This window comes from Gadus macrocephalus, chromosome 23 (assembly GCF_031168955.1).
Source record: "Gadus macrocephalus chromosome 23, ASM3116895v1".
NCBI lineage: Eukaryota > Metazoa > Chordata > Actinopteri > Gadiformes > Gadidae > Gadus > Gadus macrocephalus.
In genome coordinates this window covers 12,441,733-12,459,232 of record NC_082404.1, presented here as the reverse complement: position 1 = coordinate 12,459,232, position 17,500 = coordinate 12,441,733, and the positions used below count along the sequence as shown (strand labels likewise).

Sequence of the window (17,500 nt, the reverse complement as noted above, 5' to 3'; positions counted from 1 at the left end):
CCAAGGGCCACCGGTGGCGAGTGGTGTGAGGATGCGTGGAACGTCTGTGCAGCGGATTGACGTCAGCGTCACACAAGGGGATTAGCCTCTCCGACGCTCATAGCATTACGCCACGGTGTGCGAGGCATTGCATACACGCAACATTGCTCATTATTGTCACGCACAATGACGGTATCAAAGATGAATCACAGAGTTGGCGTGGTTTGGTTGTAACCATGGGGATAACACAACCCCCCCTCCTCTTGTAGAACTCTCAAACTCTGAGAGTCCAATGAGCTGAGGTACAAAAAGATGGAGGTTTCATACCCCAGAAAACTAAATGTAGTTAAACAAACATGCAAACGGGGAAGCCAACATAAAATAAATGGATTCAATATTCTGGCTACAGTGTTAACTTATAGAATTCCAATGTATGTGATCTTCAACACTGGCTCAGCTGACCTGTAAGATAATGAATCAAATGTTTAAAGTGTAGGTCCTACACATTAAACATTTGATTGATCGTTTTACAAAGTAAATCAACTCCATAGCCGTTCGGTCCCACATAGATACAGTTAGAAAAGAGATTCCATTTAATATCGGAAAGTGTCAAAATCTATGATTTAAATTGATGACAGCCCCATGAACTTCCAAGTGTGATTGAAAATGTGAAACATAAAAAGCGTTATGGAGATGCTTTACGGTTCACCTCCACTCTTCCGGGCTTTCTATGCACACACACACACACACACACACACACACACACACACACACACACACACACACACACACACACACACACACACACACCACACACACCACACACACACACACACACACACAGGCCCAGATGCACTGGGAAGAGCCGCTCCTCTCTTTACAGGGAGATGAGTGACCTTAGGTCAAGCAGGGATATACAACGTCATAAAAAAATAACCATCGTTTTGATGAACACTCTCTTTACATTTTTGTAAAAGACTAGGAAGACCCATTTCACAGCGTGAGTAGCAATCCAATGATCTGAAGATATCGCCATAGATATCTCTTTATTGAACGGATACACAAAGCAAGCAAAAGTGTAGATTACTTCATGAATTTCCCAATGGCCTTGTGCTATTCTATTAATGTATAACACATATTTACAAATAGTACACATCCCTATCCCTTCCATCTTTCTTCAATCGCCCTGATCTCATTTCCCTTATCTCTCCCTCTTCCAAATAGTGCATGCCAATCTCTCTCTCTCTCTCTCTCTCTCTCTCTCTCTCCTCTCTCTCTCTCTCTCTCTCTCTCTCTCTCTCTCTCTCTCTCTCTCTCTCTCTCTCTCGCTCTCTCTCTCCCTCCCGCCCTCCCTCCCTCCTCTCTCTCTCTCTCTCTCTCTCTCTCTCTCTCTCTCTCCCCTCTCTCTCTCTCTCTCTCTCTCTCTCTCTCTCTCTCTCTCTCTCTCTCTCTCTCTCTCTCTCTCTCTCTCCCTCTCTCTCTCTCTCCCTCTCTCTCTCTCTCTCTCTCTCTCTCTCTCTCTCTCTCATCCTGATGACCTTGTCTTTCCCTCCCCTCCAGCCACGCCAAGGGGCTACTACTACACCTCTCACCCCACTCCCCCCACCCTTCACCCTTCACCCCCATCCCCTCATCCACCCAACACCCTGCCGAGCGCCTCGCCTCAAACCTATTTTTACAGGACTTTTTTTCAATCACGTCTTCTCGGCTACAGTGCGGTCCCCAGATGACCCTCCCCCCCATCTCTCCCCTATAATCTCCCATCGTTTCCATCCATTATTCATTCCTCCCCCGCCGGCTCCCCCCCCCCCCCCCCCCCCCTGACCCACATCACTCTCTATCCTCTCTTGAATACTTTGAAAGCTGTGTGCCGCGTGCCCCTCATAACGGACGCTACACCTGCGGGTCAGAAGCCCCCCCCACCCGGCAGGCAAGGCGGAGCCAGCCAGGCCAGAGAGCCTCACTCTCTGGCCTCGGCTGGCTGCTCCCCATAACAAGAGGAAGAGGAGAAACACCCGCGATCACCTGCTCCGCGAGCAGGGGTTAGTCGTGAAAGTTGCGATAAAACGAGCTGCAAAGAGTACGCACATGCAAGCACACACAAAACACACAACACACACACACACACACAGGCCCAATGCTCGGTTAAGTGCACACATACTAGACATACGTGCACACACACACACACACACACACACACACACACACACACACACACACACACACACACACACACACACACCACACACACATCACACACACACACACACACACACAACACACGCACGCACAGCACACAGGTATTCACACACAGACACACAAAGTATGTGCAAACACACACACCCAAAAAGTGTGGACATACAAACACACACACACAAACATACATACATACACACAGAGGCATACACACATACAAAAGTGTGCGCACACACACACACACACACACACACACACACACACACACACACACACACACACACACACACACACACACACACACACACACACACACACACACACACACACACACACACACACACACACAATTCCATCCAGAGACCCCCTGGGAGAGGGAGGTGGGAGGGGTGCCCTACCTGCTCCTTGACGGATGCGAGGATGGAGGAGGTGGTCTCCGTCTCTGACCCGTCCCCGTTGGAGGTCGGCATCACACCGGGGCGACCATGGCCCCCTTCTCCTGCTCCGCGGGGCTGCTCCGGCACCGGCATCGCTCCTGCTCACACACACACACCCACCGACACACCAACACAGACACACAGTCAGATCCACACACATACACAGACACACACGCAATCGCAAGCACAAACACAAAATGAAGGTTATTCCGGTTAATTCCCTTCAGCATGAATGGCAAATTAACAAATTATTGATAGAAGGAGGCAATTAATCCCATCGGGAGATAGATGGACGCGCGGGCGGCCCGACAGACAGAGACAGAGAGACAAACAGACAAGAACAAAAATTACAATCATCAATCAGAGTTGTGAGTAGTGCTACATTTCCACAGCCCATTTGCTTCACTTCAAATGCCACGTATTGGATGAATTGCCGCATAATCATGCAACCGGCAAAGAAAAGACTAGACTACAATGGGAACACAGCCCTGTTTAGTAATGCTATTAGGAAGCAGACGAGTCACACACACACAAGTCTTTTAGTGGGTTGTAACCTACTTCTGCTGCCATGTATCAGTATTACACTGCTTCTGTGTATTTTAGAATGAGGTTACAGTGAACAAATATCCAAGCACTTCATAATAACAGGCTGATACAGCCTCCCATGGCTAATGGACTCTCTCTATCCATCGCTCTGTCTACTCTCTCTTCTCCCCCTCTATGTCAAACTGAAGTCATTTAAAGAGATAATAAGAATGCAATTTTGTATGCAATTTATAATATTAATATGTCACGTTTAACGTTCCGCAGACTTTAATATTGTTTCTCTGGACATTTCTAGGTCACTTGAATCCCTGTAATTTATAACGGGTCTTTTCTTAACATTTCCTACCCACCGTTTGCCCTGTGACTCCCTAACAAGGACGGGTCCATTAAAGACATGCATGCTGTTCCCCTCTTTTCTCCCCGCCTCCAGCCAGCCCGTCAGTGTGAGAGGCCAATCACAGCGTGCGAGACAAAGCGGGGGCCATTGAAAACAATCATTAGCGAGCGCTTGAGAATGTGATTCACAATGCTAAATGTGTGTTTGTTTATTCACCGGAGGACGATAAACCACAAAATAACAAACGCTAGTTTTATGATGTGTGAACTCGGCAGCAGAGAATAGTGAGAATGAGGGTGAGAGAGACAGAGACAGCGACAAGGAGAGAGACAGAGAGAGAGCTAACTTTAATTCACCCCTATCATAACCATAACCTCATAGCTAATGTAACTTATTCACACTATAGATATTCTAATTTGTTCCAAATTGCATCTTTGATGATTTTATTTTGTTCTAATTATTATATAATCATTATCGTCATGCATCTCATGTTTGTATTTCTTTTACTTTTTGAACTTTGGCAATGTTAATGTCTTTTAGTTTTGAGATAGAGAGAAGAAAAGAGAGACAGAGGCAGAGACAGAGACAGAGACAGAGACAAAGAGAGACAGAGACAGAGACAAAGAGAGACAGAGGCAGAGACAGAGACAGAGACAAAGAGAGACAGAGGCAGAGACAGAGACAGAGACAAAGAGAGAGAGAGAGAGAGAGAGAGAGAGACGGACCGAAAGACGGAGACGGTGACGGCGGGAAACAGAGCGATAGACAGAGTGACAACGAGGGCGAGAGAGGAAAAAGCAAGAGACAGAGAGACATTTAGAAAAAGAGGGATAAAGGTTTCTTGCGCTTACGGGGGCCAGGGTGGAGACCATGGGGACCGGGGCTCCTGTCGATACGACAGCCTCAACTTCAGCCGAGGACTAAATAATGAACTCCTGGGGAGTGGGAATGGATAATCAACTCTCTTCTTCCCCCCCGTTGGCAATCCCTCGCCTCAGCCGTCGCACAAATCCAATCCTTGACGTGAACTTTATGTGAAAGCCAAAAAGAATGTTAAGCTGACCTTGGCATCAAACAAATAGTGTCTGAGAGGAGGAGGAGGAGGAGGAGGAGAGGAGACCCACCATCATAGCCCCGGCCACAGCTGACCACCAAGACCAACCAGGCAATTTCTGCCGTTATTTGCCGTGAATGAAACAGTGAACTGGGGGGGGGGGGGGGGAGTGACTACACTCAGTCACTTTCAGGGAAGAATCCGAACTAAGTACCGTTTGAACACTGGCAGTGTGTCAGCTATAAACCCAGCGCAGAGACAAGCATCGGGAGGGAGCGGGGAGTGACTAACAGCAGGAGTCTCTGACAGACTTTGCCAATTTCTGCTGCTATATAAAAAGCCACAGCCAGCAGAAACGCCCCCCCCCCACTCCGTCCCTCCGCCCCCCCCCCCCCCCCCCCCCCCCCCCCCTCCCCTCTCCGGAAGGAAGCCAGACACTTTGGGTCGATGGAGGATTGACGCAGAATCAGGATGTCTGCGCTCGCGTCCGGGTGAAACCGACCACCAGCCGGCCTGGAGCGGTCTAGACAGGGGAGGCGATGGGTGGGTGGAGGGGAAGGGAGATGGGGGTGGTGTCGGTAAAAAGTAAAAGGAGGCTGCCGAGGTGGGCGGGGGGGCGGCAGACGGGGGTGTTCTCGGGTTTTGTTTTTCACTTTCACAGACGAAAACACCTCCTCGATGTCTGCCCTCTCCCCTCCTGAGTGGGAATGAGTCAGAGCAGAGTTGGCTCCCCGAACTGCCACGGAGCTCGCTAACCCAGACCGTATTACAGGAGCTGGCTGGCGGCCATGTTGCTCCAGGGGCAGGGGGGCACTTCGGCTCGGGACTAACTTGTCCAGCCTATGTCAGCACAGCACTACGTAAACCCATGTAAGAAGGAAGAAGGAACGCTAATAGAGGAGAAGATGAAGCTCAGACGATTACATTTAATATCAACTATTATGACACTGATTTGATTGTGGTGTTTCAATCACACATCTCAGAGCCATGGGAATATATATAGGAATTGATGAGATAAATCAACTGGGGTCCATAGGGTTAATGATGACCTGAGTTACAGTGTAATTATAAAAATGAGCCTTTATAGGCTATGTATACTTTATATATGTATATATATATATGTACGAAAACATGACCCATATAATATTAGAAAAAAACATTGTTTCTAAGAACTTGTGAAAGCCTTTGCGGTCAATGTAATGTAAATTAGCTTGTTTCTAGGGGCAACAAAACGTCAGTAGGTATTGCAATCTGACTAAAAAAGGCTTAGCTTGAATCCAAATACCACCACAACCTTTTCAGCATTGAGCCTTACGCTGCTATAAAAGCGTATGCTGTTGTGTTGTTTTTGTTTGCGGGAGGAAACAAATGCTGTGCAGTTACAGTTTGAAATGCCCTATCGACAAACTTAGTAAGGCGGACACGTTGCAGCATTAAAACATCCTTTGGTGATTCCCTTTCCCCGATGTGCTGTTGACTACACTACCGCTGGCCTGCTGTGTTACAAAGCCACGCCTCCCTCGGGATACAATGGAGCAGGAACACAAGTTCAGAGAGGAGAGGATCAGAGGGATGCATTAAATGGTGGCACATTATTCTGTCTGATGGCTTATTTCATTGTGAGAGAGAGAGAGAGAGAGAGAGAGAGAGAGAGAGAGAGAATATAGAGCATAGTTCAAGATCGCAGAAGCAATGAACCTGCTTCATAGAGAATAGTTTCATATTCAAATTGAACGGAAGAAAGAGATGAGAATATTGAAGAGGAGAAGAAAAGCACCTTCCAAGTTGAGCTGGGCAATGTGGCGCTTACATGTTATTTTGGCACCGCACTAGATATGCTAGTCATGAAAAGCTCCAAAGGAAGCCCCCCCCCCGCAATTCCTCCTCCAGCCTCTTTAGAAGGTCTCCATGTACAGCCGAAGTCCCCTGATGTAGCCCCACTAAAGGATCCTCCATGAACAACACAGCTGCAAAAAATAACGATATTTATCTTTTCCTTGTTTCCACTACAACAAAGTCAAACTTTTGTTGTTCAGCAAGTTTTCAATCACAAAATTTATGACTCAATACAAAATGTATGAAAGGAATCGATGCAAGCAAAGTTGCCTCGGTTACATCAATATCAACGGTTATTGCTTCCTACACTCTGTGATCCCCCGGCTCACTTCCGTGTGTTTCTACCATATTCAATATCCCCCAAAAATGTCACTTTTTGTTTTTAGCCTGACATTCTTGCTCTTTGGTCTCGGCTGGATCTCCCCCCCCCCCCCCCCCCACCCCCTTCCCCACAATAACATAACTGATACTTCCTTCTCAGTGCTCCCACCGGGGGTAACCGTGACATTTTGAATTTTGATTGGTCGACAGGCTAGCCCCCAGCATGCAACGGGCTCGGCTAGCTGCAAGCTTTCAGGTTTGGATGTTCATATCTATGCTAATCTGTCATTTTAAGAACAAACCGTTGAGCAAAATGTAAACCGATTTTCTTGCCGACGGTCAACGAGGTCACGTGAAGAAGAAGATTGCATTTGGCGACACGCTGGCGGTAGGGGGTGACATCCTGTTCCCATTAGAAACAGGATACCGAGTTACCTTTTAGTTTTTTTCGGTTTCAATTTTGTTTTGATTGTCTGCACCGTCACCCCTGTAGCGGGTTGGCAGGGCGTGTCGTGTTCAGCAGCACACACCCACGTTATACACCGTCAAAGGGCACGCTCTTACCCCCCCACTGCTCCTGAAAACAAGGCAGAGATCTTCACAAAGCCCACACGGCTTTAAGAACAGGATGAGAGGCTGGAAGAATGCTCTACTGGAGGGAGCAAAGAGAGAGAGGCACACACAGAGATAGAGAGATAGTCACAGAGAGAGAGACACACACACACACACACAGACACAGAGAGAGAGAGAGAGAGAGAGAGAGAGAGAGAGAGACACAGAGAGAGAGAGACACAGAGAGAGAGAGCGAGAGCGAGAGCGAGAGCGAGAGAGAGAGAGAGAGAGAGAGATACAGAGAGAGAGATAATCTTTGAGTATTAGTGAGGACAGTATGAGGGGGAACTACATACGCTGTGATCTGGTCTACAGTGGAACGTATCACTCAGCTGCGAGGACTGAGAACAATCAAATAATCTCAAAATCTCCTTCCTCTTTCTTATGCAGATTCATGCATGTTTGAATGCAATGTCTACCCAATTCCATTAGGGCAGAGGTTCAATTATGTCAGGAGCACTAAAAACTCGAACCCAACGCATAGGCACATAGGCAGATAGCCACAGGTTCACAGTCACACCCAATATATTCAACACTTCATATTGGCCGTCAGCATTGCTCTGCCTGTCTTTCATCAGTCTGCGTACATCAGTGATTGCTATTGATCCAGGGCCAATTACTGTGTTAAACCGTCCATCCATGACTGGAGTGGAGACACAAGATGAAGTGTGTGCGTCTTGTTGAGGACAGCATAACGTCGTTAGGTGGTCTTTTCTGTCATGTGTCACTGGCTAGGGATAGACGATGAAACGCTGCCGGGGTCATCAAATACCAAAGCACTTATGTCCGCCTTTCAGGCGGCCGTCATTAGTGGTGACAGACATTATTTTCCTGTTTGAACACACTCGGGTTGATGAATCAATAAAGCATGACTTAATTGCTGGAGGATGGACAGTGTTGAGGTGTTGGGGTCATTCGTGAGGTCAATTGGATAACCACTTTGTGTGTGTGTGTGTGTGTGTGTGTGTGTGTGTGTGTGTGTGTGTGTGTGTGTGTGTGTGTGTGTGTGTGTGTGTTTGTCTGTGACCATTATATTATTACATAATGCGTGTGTGTTTGAGAACTGACTAATCGCAATCAGTAAACGAATAAATAAGAAAGTCTTCACACACACACACACACACACACACACACACACACACACACACACACACACACACACACACACACACACACACACACACACACACACACACACACACACACACACACACACAGCGGGCATCCTTTCCCAACAAGTGAGCACAAGCAACGCGGGTCCCTTTAGAACGTTAAGGGGCCCGGCACCAACAATCCAATTTCGGGTTACACGCTACGCTGGCAATTGGCTATTCTGCCGCCGTCGCCATCAACATCAGGAACGCTGTGCTACGACGGGAGCTACTGTTGAAGCAACGCGGTGGGAGGACCACTCGACATAACACCTCATCACAAAGAACCACAGAGAACACGCGGCGAACACCGCTGACAAAATAGGGCGTTGACAAGCTTCATTTTGACGCCCTGTAAAATTGCCTGATGGCTGAAAGATGGCTGATTAACAACTGCCCATTCTATGGATTTGTAAGAATCAAGTAGGCCATTTTTTCTTTCACCAACTGAGCAATACTTTATGCCATACTTTTGCTATTTGAATCTGTCAAAGAAATTAAATAATGCTATTGTATAAGGTTTTCTAGGGTAAGTTGACTCACACTTATTAGACAACTATATTGATGGTGTGTAGCAGCTTACCTAAATCTTGTGTTTTGTATGACCCTAACTTGCAGTTTCAGAACGGGGATGGGGATGCAACGAGGGGGTTTTGAGGGTGTTCAAACTTATCAAAATCTTGTGAAAAGGTAAAGCAAGATTTAACGTGTTTAATCACAATCTGAGTGCTAATTTAACATTTGTATCAACTGGGCCGAAACATTGCAAGTTATTAGTTTACGGGCTGACTGTGAGTAATAATTTACCAGTGAATGATTAGAGGATTAGAAAGTGTGGGTCACAGCAGCATTGTTAATCGAAGGGTAAGTCAACCGTAAAATAACTCAGTTGAATACAATTGTGTTTGTGTATGACGAAATGTTGATGAATGTTTCTGGGATATTCGGTCTCATTTTATGCCTCGAATGGCATTATTTAAACTCCTATTCTACAAAAGTATACACAATGCACGATTCGGATAGCTGAATGTGGTCAAAGTAAGGATGTAAGGTATTTAGACCTATTTTAACATAACTGCATTTTAGTTTAGTGCAAAATTTGACCAGCATCTTTTTTCTTTACCATCATTCCCATTGTAATGATTTTAATAAAAAATAAATAAATAAATGAAACAATAGCATTCTGAGCTGGATTAAAGCTAAATCCACTCATGTTACGTTGAGTTGAGTCATATTCCCCAGTGGTGTGTTTGTGTGTGTGCTTGTGTGTGTGTGTGTGTGTGTGTGTGTGTGTGTGTGTGTGTGTGTGTGTGTGTGTGTGTGTGTGTGTGTGTGTGTGTGTGTGTGTGTGTGTGTGTGTGTGTGTGTGTGTGTGTGTGTGTACTCAGAAGCTCCCATAACAATCACCCTCAACATATGGCTTGAAACACTAATGTCATCAGAACAGGGAGAAAAAAAAAGAAGAAATAATCATTGTAATTTTCAGACCCAATTTCACCAGCCAATCACTGGCTGATTCAAAAAATGACTCCCAAAGTCTAGAACATATGAATGCCTGTCGTGATTGATAGCTCCAATTTATCCCACCCCCTCACCCCACACACACACACACACACACACCCGTAATAACAAATATTGAACTCTGAATAACATATAATTCAGTTAGCAATGCTGATTGATGGCACACACACACACACACACACATGTGCACATACACACACACAAACACACACACACACACACACACACACACACACCAACGCATAACTGTTATACGCAAATCAATAATCAGCTCTCGTTATTCTACTCAAGGAACACAAATTTGGGTTGATTAACACATCTTCTCTACGAGAAACTGGAAAAATGTGATGGCTTGTCAGACTCTGGGACCTTTCCATTTTTAGGGTATTAACAAATGAACGCTTCGTGTCAGTCTGGACGGCATGCATCAGAAAGCTCAACCTGTAATAATTACAGCTGAGGAGGGCCAGGGAACACCGGGCGATCTTCAAATCCATCCAAGTTCATTAGGGTGTCACTCATCTTCAAACCAAAGTCTAATTTCCGTAATATCTTAATTCCGTTTTGAACTCATGGCGCGACATCCTTGGAGCGGTTCAAAACAGTAGCGTGAAAATGATAATAGTAATAAGGGATCTGTGACAGTTGGTTTAGAATAACAGCGGCTCGCTATGAGATTTTGGATTTCGGAGTATCGTCACTTACCGACTGCTGTTTTTACGAACGTTGTTACTACAGGGAACTGGCTCTGTGACTTGCTGTAATGTGGCAATAGTATAATTGTTCTCAACAGACACAAAAAAAACGACAATGAACACTTTAGCAAGAGAAAGGCGTCGTCACTTTGGATTGCTTCATTGAGGATGTTGGCAAAAAAAGGTTCCCCCATCATTGACTTCTACGTATTTCACTGTTATCGAGTCTTAAAGGTAGCATAATGGCATCTTCAAACACAACAGTAAAATGTGCTGTAATAGAAGCTTAGAAGAGCCAAATAGGTGAGAACGAGAGTAGTCAGAATTTGGAACAAATTAAGCTGATTGTATAAATAAATAGAGAATTTAAATCCCTCCTGGCTTAGAGATAATAATCAATAAGCAATATGATTAGGACACACAAAGACACTCTAGCTTTTATTAAGATAGAAAGATAATTTTTTTATATAAATACACACCAAAACAACACCAACAAACCAGAACAGACTGGTACCGATGGAAACATCAGAAACAGCGAACATGATTGGGCCAAGTCAATATCTCGAGCTGTTGCACTTTAGGCTTTATTAAAAAAGAAATCAGGACAATTCCGCTAAAATCTGGAAATCCGGAAAAAAGCAATTTTCGGTTTTGTGGCGTTATTGCCTCAAGCACTTACTGTGGGAGTGAAAACACACACACACACACACACACACACACACACACACACACACACACACACACACACACACACACACACACACACACACACACACACACACACACACACACACACACACACACACACACACAAATGGACCCTCTGTCCATTTGTGTGTTTGCACTTTTTCATCGTTTGTCATGAATGAGGTTGGAAGGGAGGCACACGAATATAGACAAAAGCTGGACAAGGAATCACTTAGTTTTTACGGATGAAAGACAGACATTCCTGAATCATATTCCATCATTCAGAACCACTTTTTTTTCCGAACACTGCAGAATAAAAGACGTTTTAGAATTAATGATACGGGTCAAGTGGTCATTTGATTTCATTGATTTCATTTCTGACAGGCAAGCTAATGGTTAGCAAGCTGATTAACACATCTTAAGTTAGAGTTTCACACATCCCACGGAAGAAGAAAAAATACACACCAAGTTAGGAAAGTTGCTAAGCTGGGACAAACACACACACACACGTACACACACACATACACACACACAAACGTGAGGCAAAGTGATCGAATGTGTTGAACAGTGAACGTGTTGAACGTAACAATAAGCTGGAGGGACTGTAGAATTTGCTTCCAAATGACACCCAGCACGATCTTCTTTATAAGGGAAGATCATTCAAACAAATAAAGGATAAATTAAAAAAAATAATAATAATTCAATCCCTCATTACACACCAAGTTGCCACCATCTATGTATAGTGACATGTTGACAAACACACACACACACACACACACACACACACACACTCAATGTTTAATCCACACAGACGGCTGTTTGTACTGTGTGTCTGAAGAGCTCCTCCTCAAGCGGTGGTGGCTGTAATGTAACGTCCTAAATACCTCCTTACCTCCTATATCTTAAAACCTCCATTAATACGGAGGGCCGGTGTATATATTTCCAGAGACACAATGCAGAGAGTGATGGGAACACTCGCTGTAGTAGTAGTAGTGCACATCCGTCCCAGCCCTCTCCCCTGCCTATTACTTTCTGAATTGAGTTTGCGTTGGCACTCTTGTGCCTGAATGTAGACTTCTCACAGAGAACAGCCAGAGTGGCTTGTTCTTTGACAAACACGTTCGGCAGCCGCGTCGGAAGACGGCGAACAACTTGCTAGCCGGCGGCTAATCCTTCCGCCGTCTGTCCCTGCTGGTGCATCATCATCAGGATAGGCTACACTCCAGTGTATTATGGATGATCCGCGTCAGAGCGGAGTGCCCCGGTCTGAATCATACATGGCGAGAGATGAGCTTGTTTTAACTCATGATCCCAGCGGCGGGGGCCGTCAATGCGAAGGGCTCTGCTTTCGTTTGTTTTATTTAAAAACCGACTGTATTTATGTTTTTAAATGGGACAACGTGGTCTTTCATGCAATGCAAAATAGGAACAAATAAATGGGAGTACAAAACCAGCCCTTCCACCTCCGACGGGTAAAGATCTCTCTCTTTTGCACCAGCAATAACAAACGTTTACATTTATCCATGAGGGAGACAGTCTCAAGACACCGGCCCACGCTGTAAATCGGTAATGAGTAACCCCGTCTAACATGCTTCCATAATGTAGAAACCGCCTCTTTTGGCCTCCTGACGAACTTTATTTCCGATGACTCTATCCCTGAGTATATTAGCATCTTCCGCAAAAAAAGGGATGCGTCAGCTCCTTCGTTTTCCCGCTCAAGGGATTAACTCCTAGCACTTGACAAATAGCACCTATTTGCAATATATATATATATATAAATATACACACCCACATATACAGCATGTACATACACCACAGCTTCTACAAAGTAGTTTCCCAGCGGAGGTACTTAGTGTCTAATTTTAAAGAGGATCTTCTTGATCACACAACCCTTTGATTGCACCATGTACCTGGTGAGCCCTTCATGAGCCCTGGTTCTTCCGTCCGCAGTACAAACGGATTACCCTCGGCCCCCCACAGCTGAATCCGCTGGGCTGGGTTAAGGGCGGTGGTTGTGGGGGGGGGGGGAGGAGTACATGATCAAAATCAAAAAATAATACCAACGTTATTAAGAGGGCAAGGGCTTACTGGCTCAACCCACTGGTAAGCTGACCGTGCAGGCAGTACGCCTTGTAGCGTTCCAGGTTCGATTCCCACCGATTCACTCAATGCTGCATATCGTTTCACTCCACTTCTCCAACCTGCTTTCTTGTCTCTATTGGCTGTCCTGTCCGTAAAGGCACAAAAAGTTGTGTGCTACACAAGGTGCTAATCAAATCTCCCATTGCCGAATCGCTGCTTGTGCGATCCCTCGGCCAATCCGAACAGTGCCCGCACAGCATATCCCCCCGAGGGCCAATCCCATCGCTCGTTTTGGATTATGTGTTATATGCAAGCATCGCAGTCTCCACCGGACCCTGCAGGGGGGGGCCACGCCAGCGGAGGCGGCATCTGCAGTTATCCATCACCGATGCTTCAGGGATACCTGCGCTAACATTTGTATCTTCATTTTTCACATGGTTTCTGCGACTGCTTAATTCGTACAGCATATCATTGCTGCTGCTAGGGTGAGGGTATGACTCCCACCCCCCTCCCCGGGGTCCACCGCCCGTGTTAAGGATGTGTGGGGGCAGGAACAAAGGTGATTCGTAAAAGAAAGCCCCCCATCGAACGGCGTGTATATATATTTCATATAAATATGTTGGCTATTTATTATTCATGCCATCCATTGTACATTCACGGTAGGTAGGAGAGATCATTCTGAAGCCAAACGAATGCAAATATAAGTCTCAGGCTCCTGCAGAGGAACAGTGGGTTCCCAGGCTGTCAGTGGGAGGAACTGTCCCTGGTCCTGAATTCTCTCTCTCGCGCTCTCTCCCACTACCTCCCTCCCTCCCTCCCTCCCTCCATCCATCCCTCCCTCCATACACAGATTCAAATGAGATGGTGTAAGCTAAAACACGAAAGAGATGCAGGGAATGTACATATTGGCCGTTTTGAGATTAGGTTTTTTTAACAGTTAGATGGCGTTATCCAAAGCAACTGAATGAGTGAATTCAGATACATGTTGCTATTATTATGGTTACGGTTAGGGTTTCACACATACAGGCAGACCACAGACGATGGGGTTTCGAACCAGGTGCCTTTCGGATGGGAGTCAACAGTCCCCCTCCTCGTGTGTACATACAGCTATAGGCCTAGCATCACCAGACAGATGTGTCCCTCACTAGAAAAGAGAGAGAGTAGCAAATACCACCCAAAGACTCCTAAGACTCGGCCAACCAACCTCCCACCTGAGTCCAGATATGAGGGCAGAGTAAAGCCCATGATGAGGTTATATCAGTGCAGCAGATAAGATCTATTGGAAAGAGTAATGGACTCCACCTGTGGCTTGAGAAACCTCCCTCCTAGCAGTGTGTATCAACACATCACATCCTGGCTGTGTCCCCTCTCCCCCCTCCTCCCTCCCCCACCCTCGGATGAACTCTGAGGAATGTTTACGATGATGTCTCGCTCTCTACGCCGCCGCTTGCTCATCTGAGCCGTGTCGGCGCGATTATCGTCGGGTATCAAGCAACAGAACCCCCCCCCCCTCTCTCCCCACCATGTCTACGCATACACACATACGGACGCACACAGACAAACACAAACGCACACACACAAAAGCCCACATGGATAAACAAACACACGTAGACACACACACAAGCAGATGGCGTCCGCGCACACGGACACAAACACAAGCATCAGTTAACACACGCACATGCACACACACGCACATAAATGCGCACACATAGAACCACGAGCGAACACACACTAGCACACACATGCACATACACAAACACACATTTAATAACACATAGAACCATGAGGAAACACACACACACACACACAAACGAAGTGTGGAACAGCTAATCCGACACAGTGGTGTGACGTGCGTGACAGGCAGCGCGAGATCGCCACAGCTGAAATCAAATCTGCAAATCCACAGCAAGGAAAAACACCTGCAAGTAAAATCAAGCAGCACGGTACAGTGTCTGAGGGAGACAAAAAGAGACCAGCGTTGGCATGGAGATGAGAACCAAGTGGCCAGCTGAGGTGGGAGCAGATTGGGTCGGGGAGGGAGGGTTTGATAACCTTGACCAAGGCTGTGGTCCGCGTTCCGGAAGCCTCTCCCACATCTGAGGACACGGGGGGAGTTTTCCCCCCAAACATGAAGCTGCTGTTTGTTATCTCTGAGACAGCAGGGCCGGGGGCCTTTCCCGGGACCTCAGAACTGGGAACATTCCCCCCCCCGGGGATAAGACCCAGAATAACGAAATGAACGACTGAGACAGCGGAACGAGCAAACAGAGGGAGGGGGGGTCAATCACGCCTTGTGTCGTTACGTTTGCAATCCCGACGTTCACAATGTGACACAAATACACGCCGGGGAAAGTATTCAGGAAACAAAGTGGCACAAAGGAGAATCAGGGGTTACGATGACACGTGTTTGTTCGTCCGTCCTCGTTTCAACCCTCTGTCTTCCCTGATGAGTACTAGTCCCAGCATTCACTTCTTCGGGCAAACATGTACAGAGATGCTTGATGATGAATCTTTTCTGTGGCGTTTTCTCATTGGCCTTTCTCTGAGATTCATGCCATCGTTAGCCATCCTCTCTCCCTCTCTCCCTCTCTCTTTTGCTCGTCGCTCTGTCTCTCTCACTGTCTTGCTGCCTCTCTCTCTCTCTCTCTCTCTATCTCTCCATCTCTCCCTCCCTGTAGTTTTCTCTCTCTGTGTGGTGCTCGCTGCCTCTCTCTCTCTATCTCTCCCTCCCTGTATGTTTCTCTCTATATCTCTGTGTGTGTCTCTCTCTTTTTGAAAGTAGGGCAGCCGCTGGGATACTGGAAGATTGAAACTGACAGGTCAGTACTCTCTGAGAGAGAGAGAGAGAGAGAGAGAGAGAGAGAGAGAGAGAGAGAGAGAGAGAGAGAGAGAGCGAGAGCGAGAGCGAGAGCGAGAGAGAGCGCGAGAGCGAGAGAGAGAGAGAGAGAGAGAGAGATCGAGAGAGCGAGAGAGAGACAGAGACAGACAAAGAGAGGGAAAGCGAGAGAGAGACATAGGGAGAGAGATGGAGGGTGAGACAGAGAGAGGAACATTGAAATAACAAGCAAGAAATAAAGAAAATGTAAATGAGGCGAGTGAGGAAAACATTGATTTAACAGCTCTTACCACGATTCGAGAAGCTCATTCCCTAACAATCGGAATCAACTAGTGAGAACACACACACACACACACACACACGTAAACACACAAACACCAGGTGCATCTGCAGCCCTGCTACAATGATGTATCATCCAGACAGACGCTACGACAACCCCAGCCGTCGGAGTATTACGTGGGGGGCTCAGCCAGACGGGGGAGTTAACCTGAGAGCGTGTGTGTGTGTGTGTGTGTGTGTGTGTGTGTGTGTTTCTGTGTTTGTGTGTGTGTGTGTGTGTGTGTGTGGAAGTGTTTGTGTCTGTGTGTGTGTCGAGGTGTGTCTGTTTACGTATGTGTGTGTCGAGATGTGTGTATGTGTGTGTGTGTGTGTGTATGTGTGTCGGGTGTGTGTGTGTGTGTGTGTGTGTGTGTTTATGTACGTGTGTGTGTGTGTGTGTGTATGTCGAGTATGCGCGTGTGTGTGTGTGTGTGTGTGTATGTCGAGTATGCGCGTGTGTGTGTGTGTGTGTGTGTGTGTGTGTGTGTGTGTGTGTGTGTGTGTGTGTGTGTGTGTGTGTGTGTGTGTGTGTGTGTGTGTGTGTGTGTGTGTGTGTGTGTGTGTGCGCGTGTGTGTGTGTGTATGTGTGTGTGTGTGTGTGTGTGTGTCTCGGAGGGGGCATTTGAGACAACGAGCGACCCCCTGAGAAAGGGAATAACTAGTTTGGCACCTGGTTTCCTCTATCAAAGGACTCAGGTCGGCCGGTTCAATTCAACTGAGGCTCGGGGGGAAGAAAACATGTCTTTGGAGAGAACAGCTAACTCAAATACACAGGATGCAGATGTTTTGATTCTCTGATACTCCTGTTCTGAAAACCTAGACACTCACTGTGACATAAAAGACAAGGTTACCGTTTAAAAAACCAAGTCCTGGCAGGGTGTCTATTCTTCTA

At 46.5% G+C, this 17,500-nt stretch overlaps 1 protein-coding gene across 1 annotated transcript in view; it reads right to left on the bottom strand.

Annotated features, from left to right (window-relative positions):
• Positions 1-17,500, bottom strand: part of ctnnd2a (catenin (cadherin-associated protein), delta 2a) — a 140,550-nt gene that overhangs the window by 119,214 nt on the left and 3,836 nt on the right. The window contains 1 exon segment of the mRNA XM_060045775.1: positions 2,574-2,710. Coding sequence (XP_059901758.1) covers positions 2,574-2,710 — 137 coding nt within the window.